At 30.0% G+C, this 24,864-nt stretch overlaps 7 protein-coding genes and 1 long non-coding RNA gene across 19 annotated transcripts; 5 read left to right on the plus strand and 3 right to left on the minus strand.

The window, feature by feature from the left end:
- Positions 1-9: 9 nt before the first annotated feature.
- Positions 10-2,236, minus strand: LOC132908515 (RNA-binding protein NOB1). Its single transcript, XM_060962561.1, has 6 exons — positions 2,066-2,236; positions 1,752-1,884; positions 1,463-1,674; positions 916-1,384; positions 519-853; positions 10-412 (listed from the first exon to the last, which is right to left on the minus strand). The coding sequence occupies exons 1-6, from the start codon at positions 2,135-2,137 to the stop codon at positions 152-154; spliced, it is 1,482 nt and encodes a 493-aa protein (XP_060818544.1). The 5' UTR covers positions 2,138-2,236; the 3' UTR covers positions 10-151.
- A 324-nt stretch (positions 2,237-2,560) lies between these two features.
- LOC132908531 (fas-associated death domain protein) lies at positions 2,561-4,054 on the plus strand. The gene is made up of 4 exons (XM_060962596.1): positions 2,561-3,183; positions 3,292-3,447; positions 3,523-3,653; positions 3,727-4,054. Exons 1-4 carry the CDS (start codon positions 2,856-2,858, stop codon positions 3,856-3,858), a joined length of 747 nt encoding a protein of 248 aa, XP_060818579.1. The 5' UTR covers positions 2,561-2,855; the 3' UTR covers positions 3,859-4,054.
- LOC132908535 (eukaryotic translation initiation factor 4E-1A-like) lies at positions 3,905-11,165 on the minus strand. 2 transcript variants are annotated; one of them, XM_060962601.1, is made up of 4 exons: positions 11,075-11,165; positions 5,114-5,292; positions 4,706-5,023; positions 3,905-4,602 (listed from the first exon to the last, which is right to left on the minus strand). In XM_060962601.1, the coding sequence occupies exons 1-4, from the start codon at positions 11,105-11,107 to the stop codon at positions 4,488-4,490; spliced, it is 645 nt and encodes a 214-aa protein (XP_060818584.1). In that variant the 5' UTR covers positions 11,108-11,165; the 3' UTR covers positions 3,905-4,487. The 2 variants fall into 2 exon arrangements, with proteins under 2 accessions (XP_060818584.1, XP_060818585.1); XM_060962602.1 differs by lacking the exon at positions 11,075-11,165 and adding an exon at positions 5,691-5,799.
- LOC132908508 (protein painting of fourth-like) lies at positions 6,537-9,463 on the plus strand. Of its 2 annotated transcripts, XM_060962550.1 has the most exons (7): positions 6,537-6,684; positions 6,931-7,390; positions 7,481-7,599; positions 7,665-8,167; positions 8,249-8,645; positions 8,777-9,130; positions 9,279-9,463. In XM_060962550.1, exons 1-7 carry the CDS (start codon positions 6,673-6,675, stop codon positions 9,333-9,335), a joined length of 1,902 nt encoding a protein of 633 aa, XP_060818533.1. In that variant the 5' UTR covers positions 6,537-6,672; the 3' UTR covers positions 9,336-9,463. The 2 variants fall into 2 exon arrangements, with proteins under 2 accessions (XP_060818533.1, XP_060818532.1); XM_060962549.1 differs by having other exon boundaries at positions 6,931-7,599.
- On the plus strand, positions 9,922-12,152 carry LOC132908530 (proliferating cell nuclear antigen). The gene is made up of 4 exons (XM_060962595.1): positions 9,922-10,387; positions 10,600-10,765; positions 10,844-10,988; positions 11,395-12,152. The coding sequence occupies exons 1-4, from the start codon at positions 10,167-10,169 to the stop codon at positions 11,646-11,648; spliced, it is 786 nt and encodes a 261-aa protein (XP_060818578.1). The 5' UTR covers positions 9,922-10,166; the 3' UTR covers positions 11,649-12,152.
- Positions 11,900-17,215, minus strand: LOC132908516 (zinc finger protein 271). Of its 7 annotated transcripts, none has more exons than XM_060962563.1 (7): positions 16,913-17,215; positions 16,753-16,827; positions 14,479-14,720; positions 13,880-14,392; positions 13,705-13,812; positions 13,463-13,612; positions 11,900-13,389 (listed from the first exon to the last, which is right to left on the minus strand). In XM_060962563.1, exons 2-7 carry the CDS (start codon positions 16,799-16,801, stop codon positions 13,003-13,005), a joined length of 1,449 nt encoding a protein of 482 aa, XP_060818546.1. In that variant the 5' UTR covers positions 16,802-16,827; positions 16,913-17,215; the 3' UTR covers positions 11,900-13,002. The 7 variants fall into 7 exon arrangements, with proteins under 7 accessions (XP_060818546.1, XP_060818549.1, XP_060818552.1 ...); XM_060962566.1 differs by lacking the exons at positions 16,753-16,827; positions 16,913-17,215 and adding exons at positions 16,141-16,581; positions 16,662-16,736; XM_060962569.1 differs by lacking the exon at positions 16,753-16,827 and having other exon boundaries at positions 16,913-16,931.
- Positions 16,499-16,781, plus strand: LOC132908545 (uncharacterized). The gene is made up of 2 exons (XR_009658375.1): positions 16,499-16,627; positions 16,718-16,781. It is a non-coding gene; the product is annotated as an uncharacterized LOC132908545 (long non-coding RNA).
- Positions 16,927-24,676, plus strand: LOC132908510 (palmitoyltransferase app). Of its 4 annotated transcripts, none has more exons than XR_009658370.1 (10): positions 16,927-17,018; positions 18,062-18,377; positions 18,471-18,631; positions 18,765-18,923; positions 18,998-19,135; positions 19,209-19,363; positions 20,330-20,447; positions 20,523-20,635; positions 20,733-22,355; positions 23,030-23,101. XR_009658370.1 is itself a non-coding variant. In XM_060962553.1 (10 exons), exons 2-10 carry the CDS (start codon positions 18,172-18,174, stop codon positions 23,332-23,334), a joined length of 1,458 nt encoding a protein of 485 aa, XP_060818536.1. In that variant the 5' UTR covers positions 17,420-17,898; positions 18,062-18,171; the 3' UTR covers positions 23,335-24,676. The 4 variants fall into 4 exon arrangements, 1 of the variants encoding a protein (XP_060818536.1); XR_009658371.1 differs by lacking the exon at positions 16,927-17,018 and adding an exon at positions 17,397-17,898 and having other exon boundaries at positions 18,451-18,631; XR_009658369.1 differs by lacking the exon at positions 16,927-17,018 and adding an exon at positions 17,399-17,898.
- The last annotated feature ends 188 nt before the right edge of the window (positions 24,677-24,864 follow it).

Genomic DNA, 24,864 nt, shown 5'->3' on the forward strand with positions numbered 1-24,864 from the left:
TCTTATTAATTGTAGTTCATAACTTATTCATTTATTTATTTAAAGTATTTCTATAATATTAGAATGAAAATTATAGGTACACAATACTTAATTTATATATTCAAAAAGGTTTTTTTTCTTTAATGTAGATATAAATACAAAGATATAATAATTATTTTTTTCTTCTTCTGACTTCATTCGGATTTTTTTGCATCCAATATTTGACAGGACCTTTCGTTCCTATGCCCAACATAGCTGATTTAGAATGTACGTCGCGCATAATAAACGGAGAATATTCAGCTATACAATCATCTACTAAAGGATTATTTTTTGTACGTGCTAGTCTTGATGGTCTTTGATGAGGTAATGGTTGATCTTCATAAAGAATAGGATTGTTTGCATGTTTTCCACCTTTCGGGAGCGGCAAAGAAAACTAAAAATTTATAAAATGTTTACATTATTATTATTATTATTATTATTCTAAGAATATTAATATTAACATATGTATTAACAACAACAAAAAAATATGAAATTCATACTCTTTTTCCTTTCTTTGAAATTGGCTTCCGGAAATTGATATGAACTTTTGGTTTTCCTTCGTCATTTAATGTAATTGCAACTCTTTTCAATGTCTTATTACCACAACTAGGACAGAAAACTTTTGTCATAATACTAGTAGTTTTATAACACGCGTAACATCTAAAAATGTACGTCCGCATTTGTTTAATTACTTTTCCATCTAATGAAATCACATTTAATCCTATTTGTTTTAAAACATTTTGCATAGCAAAGTCCGTTGTTAAACATGCAACAGTTACGGATTTTTGTTCAAGAAAGTCTGAATCAAAATCTTTCTTTATATTACGAATGTTTCCTGAAAAAAAAGAACATTTTTTATTCATACAGATAGTTATATGAAATATTGAAAAATCTTACCAGGTGTAATCCAACCGCTATCCTCATCATTACCATTGCCATCTTCATCATCATATTCATAATTATTATCACTGTTATCATCACTTTTGCTATCTTTATATTCACTATGCTGATCTGTATCAACATAGTTTTCTTTAATTGGAACAAGAATATTATCAATATTATGTTCAATATTATTTCTATCTTGAACTATAAAATCTGTTGATTCACAATTTAATTTTGAAAATATTGTAGATAAATCTTCTGTTCTGTCTTGATCTACTATAGAATCTGCTGTTTCATAATCGGATTCACTCGCACTATATTCCTTATAGTCTGATTCCGATTCTTCTTCTGTTTCTTCATAACTCATATTCTTCATGCTATTTTCCATATTTGTTTCTATCTCATTCTCCTTATTATTTACTATACATTTTTCTTGTTTTAACTCCTCATCATTATATTCTTTTGTATTATCTTCAACATCTTTCTGTACATTAAAAGAATGTAATTATCATATTAATCATTTAATAAATTACTGTATTAATTTAAATGAAAAAACATTTACATTTTTCTCTGGCATATAAAAGCCAGCTAAGGGTGTATGAAGATCTTCAGTTTTCTCAACATTGGAATCTACAGTTTGTGCTACCGTTGGTTTACTTCTTAAATGATCAGTTCCTATTTTTTCTTTTTCCAGCTGATATGTTAATGCAATTACTTTTATATCAGTAGCTGATAAACTAGTGTAATCACCAGTCTTTTTAGCAAATTCTGTCACTATAAATATGAAATAAAAATTAATATACATTAAATTTACAATTTAATGTGTTAAGACAAAAATTAAATCTTTTTACCAAATTTAATGTTTTCAGAATATGCATTTTGTATTTTTAAATCATATGGTAAGACAACAAGTCTTCTTAATTGTCTTTTATTTGTAACTTCATTTACTACATCTTTCTCTGTTATTATATTTACACCAATATCCTGAAATTCATATATCTTTATTATTATATTACTAACAGTCGTAAAATATTGAAAGATTATATAAAATCAATATTGACAAATATAATTAACATATAATTAATATAAATGTTACTAATAAAATTATATTTAAAAAATAAGTAAATCATATGAGGACATTACACTGATATAAGAAAAACTTCACCTGTAAGGATGCATTTCGGATAAAAGCACTTGTATCAACAACTAAGTATTGCACTTTCTGTGTTGCATTCATATTTAACAATTTTTATAATATAAATCTTTCATAAGTATATATCCACGCGTTTTATAGAAGTTTAGTACTCGTTGAGGTTAGTGCACGTTTTTATGAACACTATATATGGGTGTATGTTGAGCATACGAACACACTATATTATTATACATAGTTATATTCTAAACTATATGAATTAATTTTATTTATTTATAAATCATAATTAGCAAATATGGAAAAGAAGATCGTTTGTTAAAAAACTGTAGAAAAAATACCATTTGTTTAAATATCAAACAAATATAGCATATTTTTTCATGTAAACAATCCTTAAAACCATGTTAGCAGTGCCTGATTGCTTAATCATATGATTAAAGATAAACAAAGTAAATTATCAGATATTTTGATAGCGTTTTTAAATGTTTACAATTGTTCTTAACAAAGTTTGAATATTTAAACATTCAATTTTATATAAAACTTTAAAATAATAGTTATACTGCTTACCAACTACATACTGAATAAAATCTATATCTATTGTTGTTATATTCCCTAATATTACTACAGAATTTGTTATACTTCAGTTAATGAAGCTATATAAAGAAATATTCATTAAAAGAATATGAAATCAAATTATATAAAAATGTTGAGATAATCATTTGATACTTATAAATAATTGAGAAAAACATTAAGCAGTGACCAAAAAGTTTCTCAATTGACAAAGGGGATTCCTCTAATTAGTATAAAAATGGAACAAGAGTACATATGTCTACGTAAAGAATTCTTATCAGCCACCGAAAACCATGTTGATAAAATTAAATTAAATATACTTAAGGAATACTATAGGCAATCTATAGATTCAAATCGCAAACTGAGTCAGATTAAAGATTTATCAACATTATTGGACACATTGGAAAAACGTGATGTTCTAAGCTGTTATAATGTGGAACCACTTCTATATATATCAAATAAATTTTTTAATGATTTTCAAGGACAAAGCAAATTAAAGAATTATCAAATTTATATTCAGAACATACAATATCCTTTATTACGTAATATGTATCAGGAATCAAATGGTAAGTTAGTTTTAACATTTATTATCTATTTTAGTCCAGTTTCTGCATTTTTTTTCTTAGTATAACACACTTTTAATTGTGCTAAATAACTTTTGTAATACATAACAGAGAATAAAGATGAAGATAAATGTAAGATATCATATATAACTGAAAACAGATCATCACAAGTAAAAGTACTTGACGATGTGGAAAATCAATCAACATTACAGTACAAAGATCTTAGAAGCAGTCGCCCTACACAGGAATCTATGTTACAACAAATGAGTAAGAATAATTTATTCTTCTCAATACGTATATTTTTATTTATCCATAAAATTAACGTGAACAATATTTTTTAAGTATTATTACGTATAAGTGAAAAAATTGGTCGCTCTTGGAGAGATACCCTTAGATATTTACAAGTTCCTGAATACCAAATTGATATAATTGAACACAAACATCCTTTTCACTTGAAAGAACAGAGTTACGAAGTAAAGTATAATTATAATATGGATTTATTTCACATAAAATGCTTTACATAAAAGTAACATAAATAATTTTTAGGCTTTGAAATTATATATGACTCAGTATAGTAACAATAATTGGAAAATAAATTTAATGCATGCTCTAGAGAAAGCTAGACGCAAGGATCTGAAGGAAATTGTTGAGAAACTAATATTAGAATCGAATAATTAATAATTTAAAGGAAATTGAAAATAAAAAAAGTAACATGCATAAAAAGTAATTTATGTTTTTGATATATTTGTAAGAAAAACTTGGACATAATGATTTTTCAAATAAGAGAATATTATTAAATATTACTATGCTATCTTAAAGTGAGATAGGTTGCTGTATTTTGGATCACCACTTACAAAAGGCAACCTAATATGTAGGTTTTTTCAAAAATCTTATTACAGCAGTCTTTGTTGTCCATATAAGTAACATTGAAGAAGATGTACATAGAAAAACTATTCAAATGTTGGCATATTAACTGTAATTGATGTATGCTATATCTTAAAAAATACAGCAGCCCATATATTGTTTATAATCTATTTTTAAATTATACATTATACTGATATAAATTTTATATCAATAATATACATCTATCCCAATATACATATTTAGTAGCTATTGATTGAAGATTTTACTAAGAAAATATTTAGTTATGATAAAATGTGGATTTTAAACATTCTTCATTAAATTTTCCTTTTATTTATTTGGTTTAATAATCTAAATTTTGCATAATATCCATATTAATAATATATGTGTAATGTTATTTGAGAAAATTTTAATGAATAGTGATAATAACATGATATTAATAGGATTTAAACAACATAGGCATTTTTTGTTTGACTCCCTACTTTAACTATAACATCTTTATGTATTTGATAGCCTATAGTAACTTTTGATGCAATTTTTAATCTTTCTCTTAATTTGCGTCTGTAAAGAGAAATGAAGTAATTAGATTTTGTACCAATAAATATTTTTATATATACATTATGGTATATGTTATACATATACAGTACAAATATATATTATTTACCCAATTTCTATAACGCTATCTTCATTATTGGCATTTGCAGTCCATACACCAATTTTATCTCCTTTTGGCCTTATATTTACAACAGCCCCACAAATATCATCTGAATATCCATTAAATGCCTCACCAATCATACATAAAAGTGTTTCTAGCCAAAAGTGATCTAGATCTGTATTTCTTTGCTTTTTATCTAAATTTATAAGCCACCTTCCACCACATTTATTAGCATCATCTTCCCACATGGGTCTGATTCCTTGTTTGAACATACTATAGTCACAACCTTGTCTTAATTCTGATGCTGCCTTTATATGATTGTATAAACTGTTGTTAAAATATAAGTATTATTAATTTAAAAATATATATAAGAATAATAAATAATCAAGTATTACTGGATTTTGATACCAAATTTACCTCCAAAAATCTTCAGCTGTATCAAAGCTTGTAATTTTTCTTTGACTTTCTTCCCATGATTTATTTCTGTCTGGTTCATAATACCAAAGAGTCCATGTATGTTGAAGTGGATGTTTAATTAAAACCTCCGGCGGGAATTCATCGAAGTTTACTACTTCTGGTTCCTTCCTCTCGACTTCCTGCAAATAATTACAAATCATAATTTCAAATTTAGCTAGTTTTATAGCTAATTTTACTTTTTAATACTTTTTGTATTGATTTCTTTTATTTTATATAATGTAAAATACTAAGGATTGAATTCCATGTAGCGTACGAATGAAATTAATTAAAATAATATTAAAAATGATTTTAATATTAGTAATACAATATGTCTTTTTTAAGCTCGTTAGATAGACAGTTTTCACCATGCTTAGGAGCAGATGGGAGGGGTAAGAGTAAGAGGCAATGAAGTGACCACGCTGTCATAAAAAAAATATTTCAATTTTTTCCCCAGCGTATGAATCGTAAATACACTCGAAAGTATTATCGTGTTATTTTTACAATGCACGTAATATTGCAAAAATGTTGGGGAAAATACCTCAATTTCTTCTGTATTACTTGTAGCCATGTCACACAAACTACACGCACAATATGTTCGCTCGGTGAACTAACAGCAAGGGCATCTGTCGGCAAGATTTTTATACAAAATTTCCTTTCCCTAAGATAGAAACGTGAAATTGCATCGGCGCATCGGAGGACTGCCGCAATTAAATTTAAATAAGGTGATTAGGTGAAGAATAAAACGATCATCAGTACTATTATATTACAATATTATAAAAAAAAAGCAACCGAGAAACACGATTCTATATCTAATCTTTTTTTAACACTTTCCTCGTTTTGATGTTGAACTAATATTATTTCAGTACCGCGGGAATTTTTTTTAATGTAACGTATCATTTTATCCGATATAATGACATCGATTGCATTTGTTTCATTCTCTATTTTTTTCTTAATTATGCAATTGTTTTTTTTCCTTTTATGACATTTTAGATTTTCTTCTGTTAACAGATGTCCGAAAAGTATGTCAGAAATATATTTCAGTAAATCTATGATTGATTTATAATATTGCGATTTTTGTTACAAAGGCATTTTAAATAAAGTATTATATGTAAAGCAAATTATGTATATGATACACTTATAAAAAGCTATATCTAATTTTGTAATATGTACTATAGATATTTAAACAAAATTATACTAAAACAATATAAACAATACGTACACAGTAGTTCGGAGTAAATTAATATGAGCAAAAGCAAAATTTTGTTCAATATATATTCAATGTTATGTATATGTAGAAAAAGCAGAAATAGATTATTTATTATACCGTAATAATTATAATAAATAATGTTGGTTACTCTATTTAACATAAAGAATTTGAAATAAGGGTTGGTATCCCTGAGATGCACTTCAATATGCAGTGGCTTGACACTGGCGGCTGTCGTTATGTCGTACAATGTATTTACATTATAATTTAGGGAACGACATTTTTTCTCAAGATTATCAACAGTTATATCTTCAGTATGAAACGCTCGGTAATAATTTTTGTTTCTATTTCTCGTAATTTACAGTAATGATAATAATATTAATAATCTATATTTACTCCATAAATAGCATTTTTAAGTAAGGTTAGTTTGACAACGGTTTTATAGAATATTTTCATGTATTTAACAAACCGGCCTAGTCTTACAGTACCGATAATTTTATGATACTAAATTTTTTATGATAACAAAATTTGTATACATCTTTCCATTTTTAATTCATAATTGTTCACTTTCCAGGTAACTGAAGAAAATGGAGAAGCAAAGAGATCTTTTGTTAAACAAGAATGTATCAATTTTGGATACGATGGTTCCTATCCTGCTTATACTTCATCATCTTCATCCCCTTCGACTGTCACACAACCTTTGCCAGGACAACCACCATTACCTCCCATGCCTCCTCCTTCTAGTGGAGTTCCACCACCTCCACATGTATTTGGACCAGTGCCTTCTCAAGTTACACCTATACAGGCATGGACACATCCTCCTGCACCATGGCAATGGATAACACCTCAAACATCTCCTTTACCTCCTCCACCCCCACGTGATATGACTGCAAATTCATTTCAAAGAGAAATGCCTCTCAGAGGTAATTACATGAGACGAGAAAGGTTTACACACAATAAAAGTAATATGTATGTTCAAAGAAATAATTTTCATCGTAAAAATAGAAGACTTCCACGTTTTGGACAAACTCAGGGTCAGTTTGATCAAGCAGCATATTTTGGTGCAACATTGAGTAATAACCTTGGTTTGGAATGGCAAAGAAATAATTACACTGCCTCTACAGGTGATACAATTATGAATCACATGCCTCTTCCTAATCATCCTTTGCCTCCTATACCACCAGGGATTTTGACAAATAGACATGGAGAAGAAACTTCAGATCAGGATGCTAAAATTGTTATGGTAAGATACAATAAGATTGATAACAAATGTATTTATTTTACGTAATTATTCATTATTTATTTTAGGAAGAAGTTGTTGTTAAAAAGAATAAACAAAGAAAACCTATGTCCCAAAGTTATCCTAGTCGACCATGGAATAGAGAAGATGCAGAAAGAGCTTTGAAAATTGAAAACGAATATAACAAAACAGTCAAAGCTCAGAGTTTAATAATAAAATTCCCAGACCCTGATTTAAACAAAGATATTGTGAGGGAATTTCATCCTGGTATACAGAATATTCATTTTCAAAGTCCCAGTGGTCCTAGATATTGTTTTATACAGATGGCAGAAAGTGTTGATATTGATGAAGCTATAAAGGAGTTGGAAAAAATACCCTTTGGAGTAGGTCATTTGAAAGTTGAAAGAAAATCCCTTAGGGATGAAGATAATCCCATGCCTGAAGAAATAGATCCATATACATTATACATAGGAAATTTACCAGAATCTGTTAACGTTAATGAAGTAAAAAGTAAGTTTCCAACAGCTGCTCGAGTAGATGTAGGGTATGCACAAAAAATGAGAAATACTCGGTAAGTTATTTATTTCATAAAATATGTAATAATCATATATATCTTTCTATAATATTGTATATATTTTGTTTTGTTTTATAGGTATGCTTTTATAAGGTACAATAGTGTGGATGAATCCATATCTGCTTATAAACAAGCACATGATTTAATGTGGGATACCAGAAGTATTATTGTTAGATTTAGAAGGCAGCGTGGTAATACTTGTCTTCCTGGAGAACCTAAACCTAATATTAAAAAGGTTAAAGAAGAACCAAATAGTAATTCACAAATAAAGAAAGAACAGAAAGCTAATCATACCGAAAAAAATGAGGCAAAACTAGAAACTGATGTAGGAAATAGAATACAAGATAATTCTAGTAAAATGCAAAATAAAACGTCATCTCAGGTTCAAGAACAAAATGCAAATTTGCAATCATCTTCTTCCTCTACACCAACTTCAATTGCTTCAGCCAAATCAGCACAACAACAACAACCATGGGTAAATATACTCATATACATTCTGTATATCATGGAAATGATGAGAAAAAATGAAATATAATGAAAATAATTACTAGATACCAAAACTACCAAAACTAGATAGGGCAGACTAAAAATTAACCTTTCTTTTAGACTAGTCAACCACCTCAAATACCTTCAGCATCTGAAGCTCCTCCACCTTGTTCAACAGAAAGAGAATCGGTTCCAGAAACGATAATGCTTACAGAAATTAAGGAAGAGCCAGCAGATTATGAAGAAATGGAATGTAATATTCACTCTGATGATGATATAGACGATGATATAGATGATGACGATGATGACGATGAAGAAGAAGAAGAAGAGGAAGAAGAAGAAGAAGACGATTCAGATGAAAATGATGATAATAATGAAGACGATTATGAAGATGAGGAGGAAGATATAGATGAAAGTAGAAATTTATCGTTAAATAATAAACGAGAAATTGCAGAAGTTAACGAACCATCTGATGTATGTAAAACATATTTAATCACTATGTATATCATTTCGGATTAAGCATGTTTATAATAGTATTTTACGTTTATTGTAATTATAGTATATATTAAAAATATATAATAAATTTTTGAGTGTATATTAATTTCCATGTTTTTTGTTTCAGCATCTTGACCAAATGTTCAGTGAATTAGAGAACATGACTGATGACATCAGTTTTTAATTCGTTAAATTGAACTCTCACACCGATTAATATTTGATTTAAAAAAGAGGTTGACGTCCTGATGTTGATGTGTACATAATTCTAGTTCAAAAGTGAGATGAATGTAACGAGTGAGACTGCATTTATTTATGTATAATGTTAGTAACTGAGTTATATTTAAATACTTTTGTACTGATATGTTTTTACCTTATAGATTTTTACGCTTACATTTACTTAGAATATTCTTTATGTAAACAATTGTGAATATTATTAAAATTATTTTCTGTATTTTTAGTTAGATCTATTTTTTCTTAAAAAAATTTTTTAACTCTCTAGGATTAGTTAGTATGAACCTTAACATTCTTTAAACTTTATTTTATGATTACTGAAAACCCTTATAGTTTTAATTAATTTATATTTTTCTTTTCGAACAACTCGTATTAAAAATTAATATTTAGTACATAAACTGGAAATTCTTGTTTTCTTTAATAATTTGCATTACAATTTCTATAATTGCAACTTATATTTCCAAATCAAAATTTTGATATATAACAAATAAATAACATATAAGAGGAGTGTTTTTTATGTAAAATAAACAGATTGCAATTGATATTACAGTAGAAGTGTTTTAATAAATTCAAATTAAGTGAAGCAAGTATAAAATAATACTTTGCGAGAGAATCATAATTTGAAAATTAAATGTATTTCCGGTACACACAAGTGCCACCTACTTCCTACTAGTTGACCGGTAAGAAAGCGCGGGTATCATTGCCGGTGTAGTTACTATTTTAATTGTCAATATTTATTGCATTCATCAGTTGTGTGAATTAAAAGTCGAGCAAAATATCAAAAATGTTTGAGGCACGTTTAGTACAGAGTGCGATTTTGAAGAAGGTGTTAGATGCAATAAAAGATCTTTTAACCGAAGCCACCTTTGAATGTTCTGATTCTGGTATTCAAGTACAAGCTATGGATAATGCTCATGTCTCCTTAGTTTCTCTTAATCTTAGAAGCGATGGCTTCGATAAATATAGATGCGATAGAAATTTATCAATGGGCATGAGTATTGCATGGTAAGATATTGATTTCAATGTAATATTTACAAAGGTTATGGCTTTTCTCTTTTTCCATAATAAAATAAAAAGTAGATACTTTTAAACAAAAGAAATACTTGTAATTCCTACTTTTTAGTAAAGACAAAATGTTTGATGTTCATATATATATATAACAAAGTGGAATTACATCAATTTCAAATAGTAAATGAAAATTAATAAAATGGTTTTAGCATGTCCAAAATTCTACGATGTGCTGGTTCTGAAGATACAGTGACATTGCGAGCATTGGATAATCCAGAAAATATTACATTTATATTTGAATCACCAAATAAAGAAAAGCTTGCAGAATATGAAATGAAACTTATAAATATGGATCAGGAACATCTTGGTATTCCTGTAAGATTCTATATACATTAACATATATGAAATTTTTCTTTTAAAGAATAAAATTATAGAATTTATTAATTATCACAGGATACCTCATATTCGTGTGTAGTAAAAATGCCATCTCAAGAATTTTCACGTATCTGTAGAGATTTGAGCCAATTTGGAGAATCCATAACTTTTGCATGTTCTAAGGAAGGTATAAAGTTCAGTGCTTCTGGAGATTATGGACAAGGTACGTCATTTTTTTACGTAATAAAACGAAATGATAGGAAGGATTATACTAAATTATTATACTAAACTATATTTTTTAATACTTACGTTAATTATATAAGCATTGCGCGTCTGTAACATCTTGTAGTTAACACTATTCACAAGTTATATAGCAACTGCCTGAAATTAAATGACCTGAAAAGTATTTGTTTGCTTGACCTTCACTATTATGAAGAATAGACCATACATGTATTTATGTATATGTCTGCTTATATTTGTATATTTAAAGGAGATATTCCTTCCTATAGTAAAATTCACTAAAATACAAATGAATTATGAAAAATATATATTGCACAATGTAGAAATAAATCTATACAATGAATATTGTTATAAATTACAGTTGTACTCATGTAAATTATTTTTTTCAGCCACTGTTAAGTTAGCACAAACAGCAGATGCAGATAATGAAGAAGAAGCAGTAGTTGTCAATATGCAAGAACCAGTCAAACTAACATTTTCATGTCGTTACCTTAATTGTTTTATAAAGGCTGGGCCTTTATGTGCACAAGTACAACTATCAATGTCTAATGATGTGCCCCTAGTATGTGAATACAGAATTGGAGATATTGGACATATTAGATATTATTTGGCACCAAAAATTGATGATGATGAAGAAAATTGAATTTTTATACACTTTCAGACTTTTAAACATTTTTTTTTTAGTGTATAAGTCAATAACATCATAAATATAATGTATTATAGCATTGCTTTAATTTCATGTATTTTGATTTTCTTGTTCATGTATTTATCATATTATTAAAGATTAAGTATATTTCAGGATTTTACTAAAAACAGAATGATAGTATTGCTTAGTTAGAAAAAAAGATATATTTTGATATTCATTATTGAGGAACGATTAAGGATAATTAAAAATACTTTGAAGGTCATATATTTAAATTTTACATTTAAAAGTCATTTGGCTCGTCACAGTGTTAGCGCAACGTGGAATTGACACTTAGATTCATAATAGAGTGACACGATCATGATTAACATGGTAATGTGGTGTCATTCTTATAAGATTCATATTGTTACCGTTTGATAAACTGTGACAATATTTTGATAATATTGCGTTTTTTACATGTAAGAAGAACTCAATATATTTCCAAAACATTTGATAAATTTTGAATTATGTGTTACTTCTTATATCCTAGCCTAATTAAAGTTCAAATTTTTCACTTATTTTTAGTTATCTTATTTCTTATACCTTTTGTGTATAAGCTAGTTTAATATAAAAATACATGATTAGTTTACGAGCTGAGGGAATAAGTGGGCTACCGTGGATGGAATAGCCTAGAAGTATACAGTTAAATCTTACATAATTTGGATCTCGTATAGTTACTAAATAATTATATATTAATCAATAGATGTTGATTTATACTATGAATTATTTCACACGCACATACTGCGAAGACTTGTATATCGTTAATCCTTATTCTTACGCATTTAAATGAAACTTTTAATCAAAATAAATATTTTTCATATCCTGTTCTATGTTCAAGAAATGAATTTAAGTAGCAACGAAACATGACACTTTGGCAATAGTAATCAGCCTCTTTGGTTTTAAAGCCCTGGTATTGCTTTTGTGTTTTTAACATAATAGCTTCGCACTTAAAATTAAAGCCATTATTTTTGTACATAATAAAATAATCAAGACGCATTCACATTAGTAAATTACACTCACGTACAATTATTGAATTTAATGGAAAAAGAGAATACTGAAGTTATTCATTTAAAATGTAATAAAACTAATCAAGCTGTTAATATCTGCTCATTTTCAAAGAAGATGCCACGCGCATCGATAACATTTAATTATTTGGACCAATTTGACATGCTTATGCGAGATTATCCATGCATATACTGCTCTTTCAGTCTATAAATATAATTTTAAAAAGTATGAGATGTCACGTGACATTTACTCTATGAATGAAGTATCAACAAGTAAAAGAACATGTACAATTGAAAAATTATGTAAGGGCTTAAGCATTCGTGTTGCCATTACTCCCATATAAGCTGGGATGTACATACTTGTCATGCAATGTCCTTAAATGCCTTAGTAAATTACTTTTTACATTAAAGCCTTTTTGACAATAGGAACAAAGAAAAGGCTTTTCCCCTGTATGCGTTCTTTGGTGAATTACCATCGATGCATGGCTTGGAAATTCTTTTTTACAAATGTTGCACAATTTTTGATGACTTTGAAGCTTTCTTTGTTTAGGAGGCGCCGAGTTATTCATCACAGCTAACTGCTCTTCTGTATGTTCTGTCTGTATATGGCGTACCCATTCTTGAGGTGTTATGTACATGTCACCACAAAGATCACATTTTAAAGGCGGAAAATCCTTGCTGTCGTCATCCATCTCGCCCTGTAAAAATAATGCATACAATGATAATTTCATTTAACACCCAAGATATTAAGTGATATTTTGTTGTTCTTACCTTCCTCCTTCTTCTCCTACCTTCGGCTATATCAGCGTGTGTCAATTCAATGTGTCTTACCCAATCTGATGGCTGATGAAATGTTTGACTGCACATGTCGCATGTTAACGGGGTGTATTCTTCCTCCTCATCTGCGCTATGTACGATTTCCTATAATAATTTGTATTATATAATTTTTTTTTACTAAAGAAAGCTTTTTACACGCCTTTTATTCAAGAGAATGTTTTTAAAATACTACGCACCGGTTTTATATCGATCTCATGATCTATCGTTAATGAATCCGATGGATCATCCATAGCTTCTTCCCAAATTGGTTCATCTTTCACTAAAAGATCCAGGTTCAATTCGGTCTAAAACGCGATAAAATGAAAATATTTTATTCGATATGATAAATTCTATTAGATAATATCATCTTACAGTTTCACCATCTTCGCTTTTAGATTTGTTAGATTCCACATCGCTGTTAGTAATTCTTCTTTTTTTTCCATTGGTCTCCAGATTTTCGTTATTCTTATTCTGTTCGATATTCTTATTTTCCTCCAAAACTTTCGATCCTGGTTCGCTATTCTTCTCCTCGATTTTCTCAGTATTCTTTCTCTCTGAGGTAGGTTTCTGAACGTCATTTTGCGTTGGCGTAGTCTGTTGCGCATTTTCGACAATTTTCTCTGTACTTGGTTGAACCAATTTGATTTTTTGAATTTGACCGGTTAAAGGTGGTTGCTCCCGTTTGTCTCGATCCACCTTCTGGCTATTCGATTGTACATTCTCCTTTTTACTTCCGCTATTGGATCTCCATAAACCGCGTACACGCAGTATATCGCCTGCTTTTAATACACCCTCTAATTGATCATTTGTCACGGTAGCTTCACCGCTGTACATGTATTGAATAAGAATTTTTAATGTGCGATATCCAATTTCTGTTGGTAATACCTGCAGTATAATGTTACACTATTGACTTATCTCGTATGATTTATATATTAACCGATCAGTAATGGAATGAGGAAAGATATACGAACCACAATTATTGGAGCGTTCGTATTTGCACCGAAATGACATGTTTGAAAAATGTGACTGAGATACGACGAACAAGCGGCAAGGACAAATCGATGAGCCGCCACGTGCCGGCCACAGGACGTTGCTAACAAGACATCTGCGAAGGATTCTGAATGGAGTAACGTCGCGACAGAGCTGTGCAGATGCGCGCCATAACTGTGCCATTTAAGTTGATAATTCTCCGAAGGAACGATGGCCATGTTTTCTGTATCATTAACAAACAGAAAAAAACATTCTGTTACAGATTTTGTTAGTGAACGATATCTATGTAGTAATACATATATTCCATTGTTGTATTTGTTAAGCCTGTTGCGTCGACCGCGTTTCGTTTACATTCGTATAATTCTTGTATCATGCATTTCTACCAAAGGAATTTATAAAATAATACACAATAAAATATTGATAGACATTTGCAAATACAAAAAAATAACGATCAACGGATCTTAATAATTCTAATAATCTCGCAAAAGTACTATTAGATAATAAGAAAAGTAGTATCTCGTATATTATTGTTCCTTTAATATTTGCATATCGTTTCAATAGTAAACAAATAATCGTCATTTCATGATGATTATTATCGATTATCTGATTACTAATATTATATTTGAATATAATCGTTGAAAACACTTCGTTTGCAAATTTCTTTCCTTTTTATCGAACTCGGATCGCGGCGTCGAATGTTCTCCAATATATACGTTTACGTTACTAAAATCACAGAAAAAAACATCACGAGGAAAATTCCTTTGATTACTTATGATGCAGGTTGGCTCGATTGCAATACAATATTAAACAGATTCGAGCGGAGAATGAAATAATTACGCACTCTCTTCGGCACCCCACATTCACACCCTTATCTGAATCCTTGTTAACGTTCGTTCAACGATCGTGTGCACGTTGTACATAATGTCTTTGGAAAAAAGAATCTTACGCGGGACGAAACGTCGTTGTCGCACTCGAAAATCAACGATCTTAGATCGTTTCCATAGCGAGGATCATTGATTGCTCAGCGCGTAAACGGTTGCATGATATTGCCGCTCGTCGCACGAACGTCGAACCACAAAGAACTAAAAATCTCGGCTGCGAAACGTTTTACAGCGCGTCGTTACGTTGTCAACGTGGTTACCTGACGACATCGCCCAGAACTTCGCAACGCGTCACTCGGCTTCACCTCTCTCCCGTTTTTCTTATTTTAATTGTAACACGATAATCCTCGAGATCTGCGGCACCACACAGTGTATCTCGCACGCGTCGTTGGTGTTTTGAAAGGCGCTTCGCGCGGATACGGGACACGGGGCAGATATGAGCATCGAACCGCCGCGTAGGGGCCTAAAAATCGATATTTCGGTCTTTGCTCCATCCTCTCCGGCGGTGCAGCCGTGCTCGCTTTCGCGGCTAGGTAGGGTGCCCCCTGTTCATCATCGATTTTCCCGGCTACCAATCGCACGCATCCATTTATCGCATCGATCGCCCGAGCTGATTTCAGCGTTTGCGTCCGTCCGTCCATCCGCCCGCTCCACGATTCAGACCCGTGCACCCCGCCGCACCCGACCCCTTTCCCCACACCCTGCTCCATATCCTATCCTCTGTTCAACCTCCCACCCTGAAACCACCTCGTCAGCTACTACCTTAAGCCGTATAGACGCGACTAAACGCGACCCTTCACGATCCTTTTCGTCAGCGACGCCGGATATCACGATATCACTTGGCTTGCTTCATCCACGACGTCCCAATGTTGACTCCATTGCCTGTTGATATCCCTCTACCCTTCACGTCACTTCTCGCTACACGATCCTTTTATTATATTCGGTTAATGCTTAATGCTGCGTTGCAACTCAGAGTGCACCGATCACGTTAAAAACGCAAGATCGAAAAAGTCTGTTGTCGTCCCTAGCGATGCGTTGTATATTGATTTTTTCAAATTTGCGTAATGATTTTACGACGCGGCGATAAAACTCTAGAATTCGGGTGAGTGTAACGTGGAACTAGACGAGTGCAATTTTTCTTGTTGCTGAATTCGTTCAATGCAAAAACATATCTTCGTTTGTTGAGTTAGATGACCTTTTTTTCTACAAAAGATTTAAACTCAGATGGGGTTCTTGCTCGGATACGATAGTAAGAGACATATACGTTATTAAACGGAGCTTACCTATTGTACACTATGTTATTATATTGTTTAACGATCGATTTTTCTTAAAAATGTAGGTTGTTATTCAATACTATAGTAATGTAAATATTACCGAATAAAATGTAGCGATGTTCGCTCGAATCTTTTTGTAAATAGTTCATTAACCTGAGATGTTGGATCTATAGATCTATGAGGCAATATTGCGGGGTTAGTTTATACATATATATGCAGTAAAATTTTTAGAATCGCTGCTGCTTTGTTACTAAACATACCTGAAGATGGCGTTCACAGTGAGATTCTTCGATTTTCAAGATTCCGTTTGAAAGTGTGCATGTATATGTGACAACGTACTGCATTGCGTCGACGACCCATTTTGCAGTAGGAGCGATAAGTTACACACCTTCCTACCATTAAATAATCAATCCCATAGTTCGAACTATAGTTCTCTATGTGCATAATCAATTTACGTGTACATGGTTATTTCTTCGGTGTATTTCAATCATCATTAGAAACTTATATTATTAGAGTTAAAAATTTATTTTGTATTATTTTCTAGAAGATCTACTCCTTCGTACAAACTCTGGTAGTAATATGTAGAGTGTTTGAAGTGGTATTACGATTTTTATGCGTTATCGCGCTTTTAAAGTCGCGATTTTCTTCTATTATCGATTTTTCGCTAAAAGCATTGCACTTGAAATCGAAATCGGTTTCTGTACTAGGTCACGTGGCAATAAGATCACGTGGCGCTTCTGCATACTCCGTTAGAGGGAAGCACAGATAATCTCGAGCAAGCACGACGGCCAACAATCCTTTCCCGTAAATACATACATACGTTATCGTCATCAAAGTGAGGTCGATTAACTAAAACAATGCCACGGCTTCCAAAAATATAATGCTCGTCGCGGTATTAAAGGCTATATCGAGAGTGCACAAGTGTTTATATGTCACAGTCAGAAGTGACCTAGTTTACAAATGAATTTTCGCTTCTGAATTTTCTTTGACTATGACCCTGCAGTGAGTGTTCTTGAAGTCGGTGGTCTCCGTGAGACAGTAGCGATACTGTCTCGAAAGTGAGTTCATGGCTGTTTATAGAATGCGGAAGAAAGTAAACGATACCGTTTAATCTGTTTAGAACGAGAATTTTTATGAAATATGAGTGTCATTGTGTTTTCTGCAAATGAAACAATTAGGTTACGTTGACAAGAAACACGATCCTTTACAAGTATTAAACAGTATAATAGCATTTTGTATGTCTATGGTAGGGGTTTTAAGATGTTTTATTTATACAAAATAACAATGTGTGTGAAAGCGCACAACATTAATGTTTTAAACTTACACATTTGTGAATAATCTTTATAAAGATTAGATAAAATCAAAAAATTCATACGAATCAGTGCAATTACCTATGAAATGTGTTACAGTTCATTGAGAAACAGCAGTAGATCAAGATGAAATATGATTGTTCAAACACTCATATGATGACATTAAATAACCATTACACAACCCTAATGAATTATCTCTTACAAATTGGATGTTACATATTTGTACATACGAGGAGTGCATGAAGCAATTTGCTTACATTCACAAAATGCCACACATAACACGAAAATGGGAACTTTTCCCAGGCAGAAATCGATTTTGCTGTGATGGCAGAGTAATGATGGCACCACAAACTGGAGTATTTTATGTGACTGTGTGCCTCATTGCTGTAACAAGTGGATTATTTTTTGCTTTTGAGTAAGATTATTATTTGTAAAGTAGAAATCACATATAAAACAAAATCATATATATCAAAAAATTGTTCTAACAGTTTTATGTATTTTTTTCTAGTTGTCCATTCTTAGCAGTTCATATAACACCTGCTATACCAGTTATTGGTGGTCTGTTATTTATTTTTGTAATGTCTGCTTTGTTTAGAACAAGCTTTAGTGATCCTGGAGTTATTCCAAGAGCAACACTCGATGAAGCTGCCTATATTGAAAAACAAATTGGTACACACAAATATATTTCTTAGAAATAATTTTGATTAGTTTTATGTTTTAATATATTGTAAAGTTATATTCAAGTTTACATTGATTAATTTTATTACAATTAAAAAATTTGTCTTTTACATATTGGGTAAAGAGGTACCAAACAATGGTAATTCTAAAATGTACAGACCACCACCTAGAACAAAAGAGGTATTAGTCAAAGGACAACCAGTAAAGTTGAAATATTGTTTTACTTGTAAAATATTCAGACCACCAAGAGCTTCACATTGCAGCTTATGTGACAATTGTGTAGGTATGTATACTTATCATGATTTATTATAAAAATTACTTTTATGAGAATCTAGAAATATGTAATTATATTTTTAGAGAGGTTTGATCATCATTGTCCGTGGGTGGGAAATTGTGTTGGCAGAAGAAATTACAGATATTTTTATGCCTTTATTGTGTCCTTGGCATTTCTTTGTGTTTTTATATTTGTATGTGCTGTTACACATTTAGTAATGCGTAAGTGTATTAATTAAAACAAATGAAAGATACAAAAATTAGATGGTTTAACTTTTTATTTATTTAATTGTAGTCACAAAAGACGTTAGACCATTTTTAGACGCAGTAAGGATATCTCCTGGAAGTGTTGTTGTAGCAATTATATGTTTTTTCTCTGTATGGAGTATTCTCGGTCTCGCTGGTTTTCATACATATTTAACTACTAGCAATCAGACAACTAACGAGGATGTAAGCATTATTAATTTTAGCCAGTTAGATGCGGAATTTAGTTTTAGAAATCTCCCATGGAATAGATAAATAAAATCAAGCGATGACGAGTATACACATCAAATGCAGGGCAGATGCTCCTATTGTAAGTTATACAACAAAATTAAAGTAAAACAATGATGGTTTATATTATTATTCGGAAAATTAACAATTCATTGTTGAAAAAATTATTGTCATAAAATATTTCAAAAAAGAAAAATTAAGAAAGAATATAAGAAATTCAGTTGGCCTTCCTATTGTGGTACTTTTCGAAATATGGTATCACACAAAGTAGCATTTTACAAGTCGAACACCAGTACCATGACACGTTACGAATTCCATTTTTTGAACAGACGGCAGGTCTTCGAAGTGGATTTACTTTTGGTGTGATATAACTGGTAAAAATTAGGAAAATGATTTTTGATGAGACGTGTAGGTTTTGTAGTTCAACTCGTAGTTGGTCGACCAACTTTCGAAGTTTGTGTTTGTTGAATTGCATGTTCTTCAATAATTTGTTCAACACATTTGATTAAAAAATTTAATCGCTTTAGTTTTGCGTTGTTTTTTTATATAATACGTCTAAATAAAAAAGCACCTAACGCCTATAAGATAGAGAAGTATTTTCCTTAGTATTTCTATTACATAATATACAATTCGGGAATAACCGATACACCAAAGAAAATAATCTAATTTTTCTGCAATACATAGCAGTTTTACAGGCAATATAAAGTAAACATACTACTAAATGACATTTTTATTTCTTCTCACTAAAATTTGGAGTTTTTATAGTAAATGGTAATTTTTTATTTTACACGACGAGTATACACTAAACTCACCGAAGTAAAGTTTATGTTTGACGTGTATACATGTCAAGCGCTGATAACTGGTTAATAATTATGTATTTGAAATTATTAAACAATTTTAAAATAATTTGTATCATTTTTCTAGATAAAGGGGTCATTTTCAATTAAAACAGGACAAGAAAGTTTTAATTTATATAGCCAAGGAAATATATGTGGAAATTGTTTCTATGTGTTATGTGGACCAGCACCACCTAGTTTAATTGGTAATTCACTTTTAAATTCGTAGTATTCCCATTTTAATTTTTGGAGGTGTTATTTACCTATATCGATTTTTATAGATCGAAGAGGTATAGTAACTCCCGAATATCGTGCAGAACAAGAAAGAGTTGGTGGTGACAGTGTAATTACTAATAATAAAACATATGGTACAGTGAAAATCGTACAGCCACAGGTATTGAAATATTTATTGATTTCCTTGTATTTTATATATATATCGTATTGTATAATATATTATTATTTATATATCGTTTTCTTTTCTTACTTTGCAGTCTAATGGTACAACAGTTCAAACAAATCCCAGCCCAGATCTCACAGGTTCCATGAACAATCTCGTTTCTGGTCAGCATTCACCACAAATTGAATCGATAAACGGTGAGTTAAGCCTTCTAAGGCATACCGCTCATTATTCCGAAGATCTTTCAAAATATCCACGTCGATATATTAATGACATTTATGCTCCGGCATACCCTCGGCAACATTGTTTTCAGGAACCTATGAAACATGTAAAATATGATACAGAAATAACAAACCCAGATTTTCAAAAATATCCATGTAGGTGTGAGGAAAATTTACATAAATATTCTCATAGATGTAGGGAAGAGTATCATAGATGTTCAGATAATAATTTGATATACGATCAATGTGTCGGTGATCAAACATATAGTATTGATCTTCAAAAATATCCACAAAGATATTCTGAGGATCCTATACGATATAAAATTGATGACAAAACCGTTTACACTGATCTCCAGAAATTTCCACAATGCTATTCTGAAGATCCAATACGAATTTCTCAATCTCAACATACTCTTAAATATAATAACTTGAGATGCACTGTTCACGGTTTAAAATATCCAATATCAAAAAACCTCTTGCCAACTGTTGTAATGTCACGAATATTAGGGGCAGGAGGAATGCCAATTATTGGTCAAAATGCAATAGGACTTGCAGTTAACAGATTTGGTTCAGGACCTTTAACTAATGCTTTTTCTTATGTAGAAAATTCTTTATGTCCAAATGATAGCACTGAAGAAGATCTTTTAAATCAGAGATTTATCATGAGCTCAATAAGCGATAATGATGATATTTAATGTTCTTTAAGATAATTTTCTTTCTTTATGTTTCTTAAATAATATTACTCCATCTATTGAAGAAAATTAAATGGCTATAATATACTTGTTAACAAATTTTTTAATATATTAGAATTAAAATAATATAAGTTCTAATTCTATCCTTTATTATTAGCAAAAGCTTATATAAATAAAGTTTTGATGTATATATAAATATTAGTGAAGGTAATAATATCTAAAATGACATTTATAATAATAACAAAGGTAATCATTATTATGATGATTGTTCATGTTTTCTCATATTATAACGTATATAGATCTTTATAAACAAAGAACATTCTAGTTGAATTTGATTGTTAACAACAGAGATTTATTTATTTTTTGACTGTTCAATTTGGTATTGGACATATAGATATTTTTTTTAAAAAAAGAGAAAGGAGAAATTAATATTCTTGTTATAATGTTATATACCCTGACTGAGAATGGGACTGAAATATTAGTTTCATTACAACTTTTAATACTTTATAATGATATACTTTTTAAAAATATGCGGATAATTAAAATTATTTGTTTTTACATTATAGAGTATATTATAAACAAATGGTATATGATATATTTAATTCAAAGTCAATTTTACAATGTTAATCTTTAATGTTAAACAAAGATTAATTTGAATATACATATTTGAACCATCATCAAGTATATAAGATAAATTTAAGTTTTTTACCGTTTAGCCGCACTTTTTACATGATTCAATAAATTGTATTTCTTTGTTGTTTAAAAATTACGTCCTGTTATCGAGGGCTCAGAGCATACCGTTTGGTAAGTTAATTTTGCTTTATTCCACTCGTCATTGTGTGTATGTTTAATATGAATGAATTGATATTTATTAATAGTTGTTAATAAACACTTTAAACACAATATATACGTCCCACATTATTGGAGACTAATTTCAAAATGTTATATCAATTTAAGGGTTTATGGATTGTGACTAATTAATTAGTTCTTATTACGGGCACTGGGATTGTGAAAATACAATATGTATATAAGTATATGTATAAATAAATATGCACACAGTTTCACATATGTAAGGGATATTTTATAGATTTATGTTCATATGTGTAATATCAAAATTGTTGTATATTATACAGCAATGATTATGTAAGTTATTTATTACTATGATTTTTGGTTTTAATCAATATGTACACATAGGAAAAACATTAATATGTCACCTTACTGCCTGGGATATTTTCTTTATTGCAGTTTAATTTTTATTTTATCTTATTCATTTATGCAACAAAATTACACGGTCAGTACTGCACTTTTGCAATGAGTTGCATTATATAATTTATGTTGCTAATGAGCGTTTATAACAGCTTATTATTGGACTTCAATGGCAATTATTGAAATTTTAATATTTTTTGTATATTGTATATGACCTGTATATATATTTAAATAATTTTGTACATTTTATTGTTATTGACATTTGTTTTTAGGTAGTACTACAAACAGTGTGAGTCAACTTGTTACCAATGAAGTACCACTAGCATCACTTAATATAGCTCCAATTGATATCGATGAAATCGCTCCGCTGCCTTCCCGTCAAAGTGTTGTGGTTTCATCCACATTAGATACGTCCTCTATACCTTCGGTAACTGTAACAACACCTTTGTCTGCATCTAGACTTAGATTATTACAAGATACTACCATGATAGAGTCTGCTTTAGACTTAGATTCGCTGGAAGACGCAAGCGTTGGTAGAGGCAGTCAAGCAGGACTTATAAAAATGGGAGCAGTATAAATAACTGAATCTATTTTATCTAGTTAGATTTTATCTAGTTAGATTATAGATTAAGTTTTTATCTAGTTGGATCATAGACTTTTAAAATTTTCGACGCTTATCGAAGAATAGTGCAGGTCGAATTTTGCCTTTTTCATATTGTACCTATACGTGTATGTACCACCTTACAAATTTAATAATTATTATATAGCTTACAATATGTAGATGCACAAAAGAGTAAAAGAGTAGAATTATTATTTGGTTTATGACGAATTTATTTAAATTTTAATTAATTTAATAAAGAGGTAGCTTGCTGATGTAATATGTCTTTGTTTTTGATCTGCACTATTTATTCATTACATTTAACATTGTTAACTTCATTCCAACCCTTTACATCTTTCTTTTTTCATTATATGAAATTAGTAAATGAAAATATTCCCTACCTACAATATACGTATATCTACATATAAAATGTGGTGATTTAACATATTATGATACTCTTACTGTTATACATAAGCAGATGATATGTGAGTTAAGGAAAATGTACTGTTTAATCATGTCTTAACATAAATTTATATCTATTTTTCTGTTATTATAAATCCAATTTCTTATTTTTGTCATGCATTGTATTGGAGTAACAAATTTCATTTTTAACTGCAGCACTATGTACATTTCGAAATCTTCATCAAGTAAAAATTTATCACTAAATATTGAATTGAAAGCACTGAGAAAAAGTGTGGTAGTTAATATGTGTGCAAATTGTATTATTAGAAAATGTTTATATGCATTTAAGCGAATACTACTAAAAATCAGAGAAACTATAATTCTTAAAAATTGTAATCTTAATTTTATTACAAACTAATTGCTACTAAAAGTATGAAGTATTATTTAATCTTACTTTTCTACATTCGTAAACTTTTTCATAATTATCCCTTTTATTCAATTTGCTATGTACAGTGTAAAGAGAATTTTGTAAATATAGGAATTTTCATATATATTAGCATAGTTTTGCAAGCATTTGAACAATTTGTTACAAAGCAAAGTGAATTGTACCAAGCATTTTCAAAATAGTAATATCACTGCCTCATTTATAAATAATTTATGCGTCGCCATTGCATGTCATTATTTAATTTGATGTAATCAGAAAATAGAAATTATTTATACAATGAATTAATGAAAAAAGAAACGATTTTACTAGTTGTCATTTTATCTTATACTGATTGCCATTATATTGATTTTGAGAGTATCTTTTTTTGTACATATGTGCGTGTATAATATCATATGTATATACTGTGTAGATGTTATTATGATAAGATAATGTACTATAAGTTAAAAATATACCAATATGTTCTATCATATTAAACCTACTTCAAAATTCTTTAGCAGGTATAAGATGATGATAATGCACATAGATAATGATTAGTACTCCACAAAGTGTAGAAATTAAGTACTACAGATAATAGGTAAAAGTATCTTTATTCAGTTGTTTTACATCAATTGTATGTATATTTAATTATGACACAAAATATTGGAATAAAATTATTGATACAG

Source organism: Bombus pascuorum, chromosome 7 (assembly GCF_905332965.1).
Source record: "Bombus pascuorum chromosome 7, iyBomPasc1.1, whole genome shotgun sequence".
NCBI lineage: Eukaryota > Metazoa > Arthropoda > Insecta > Hymenoptera > Apidae > Bombus > Bombus pascuorum.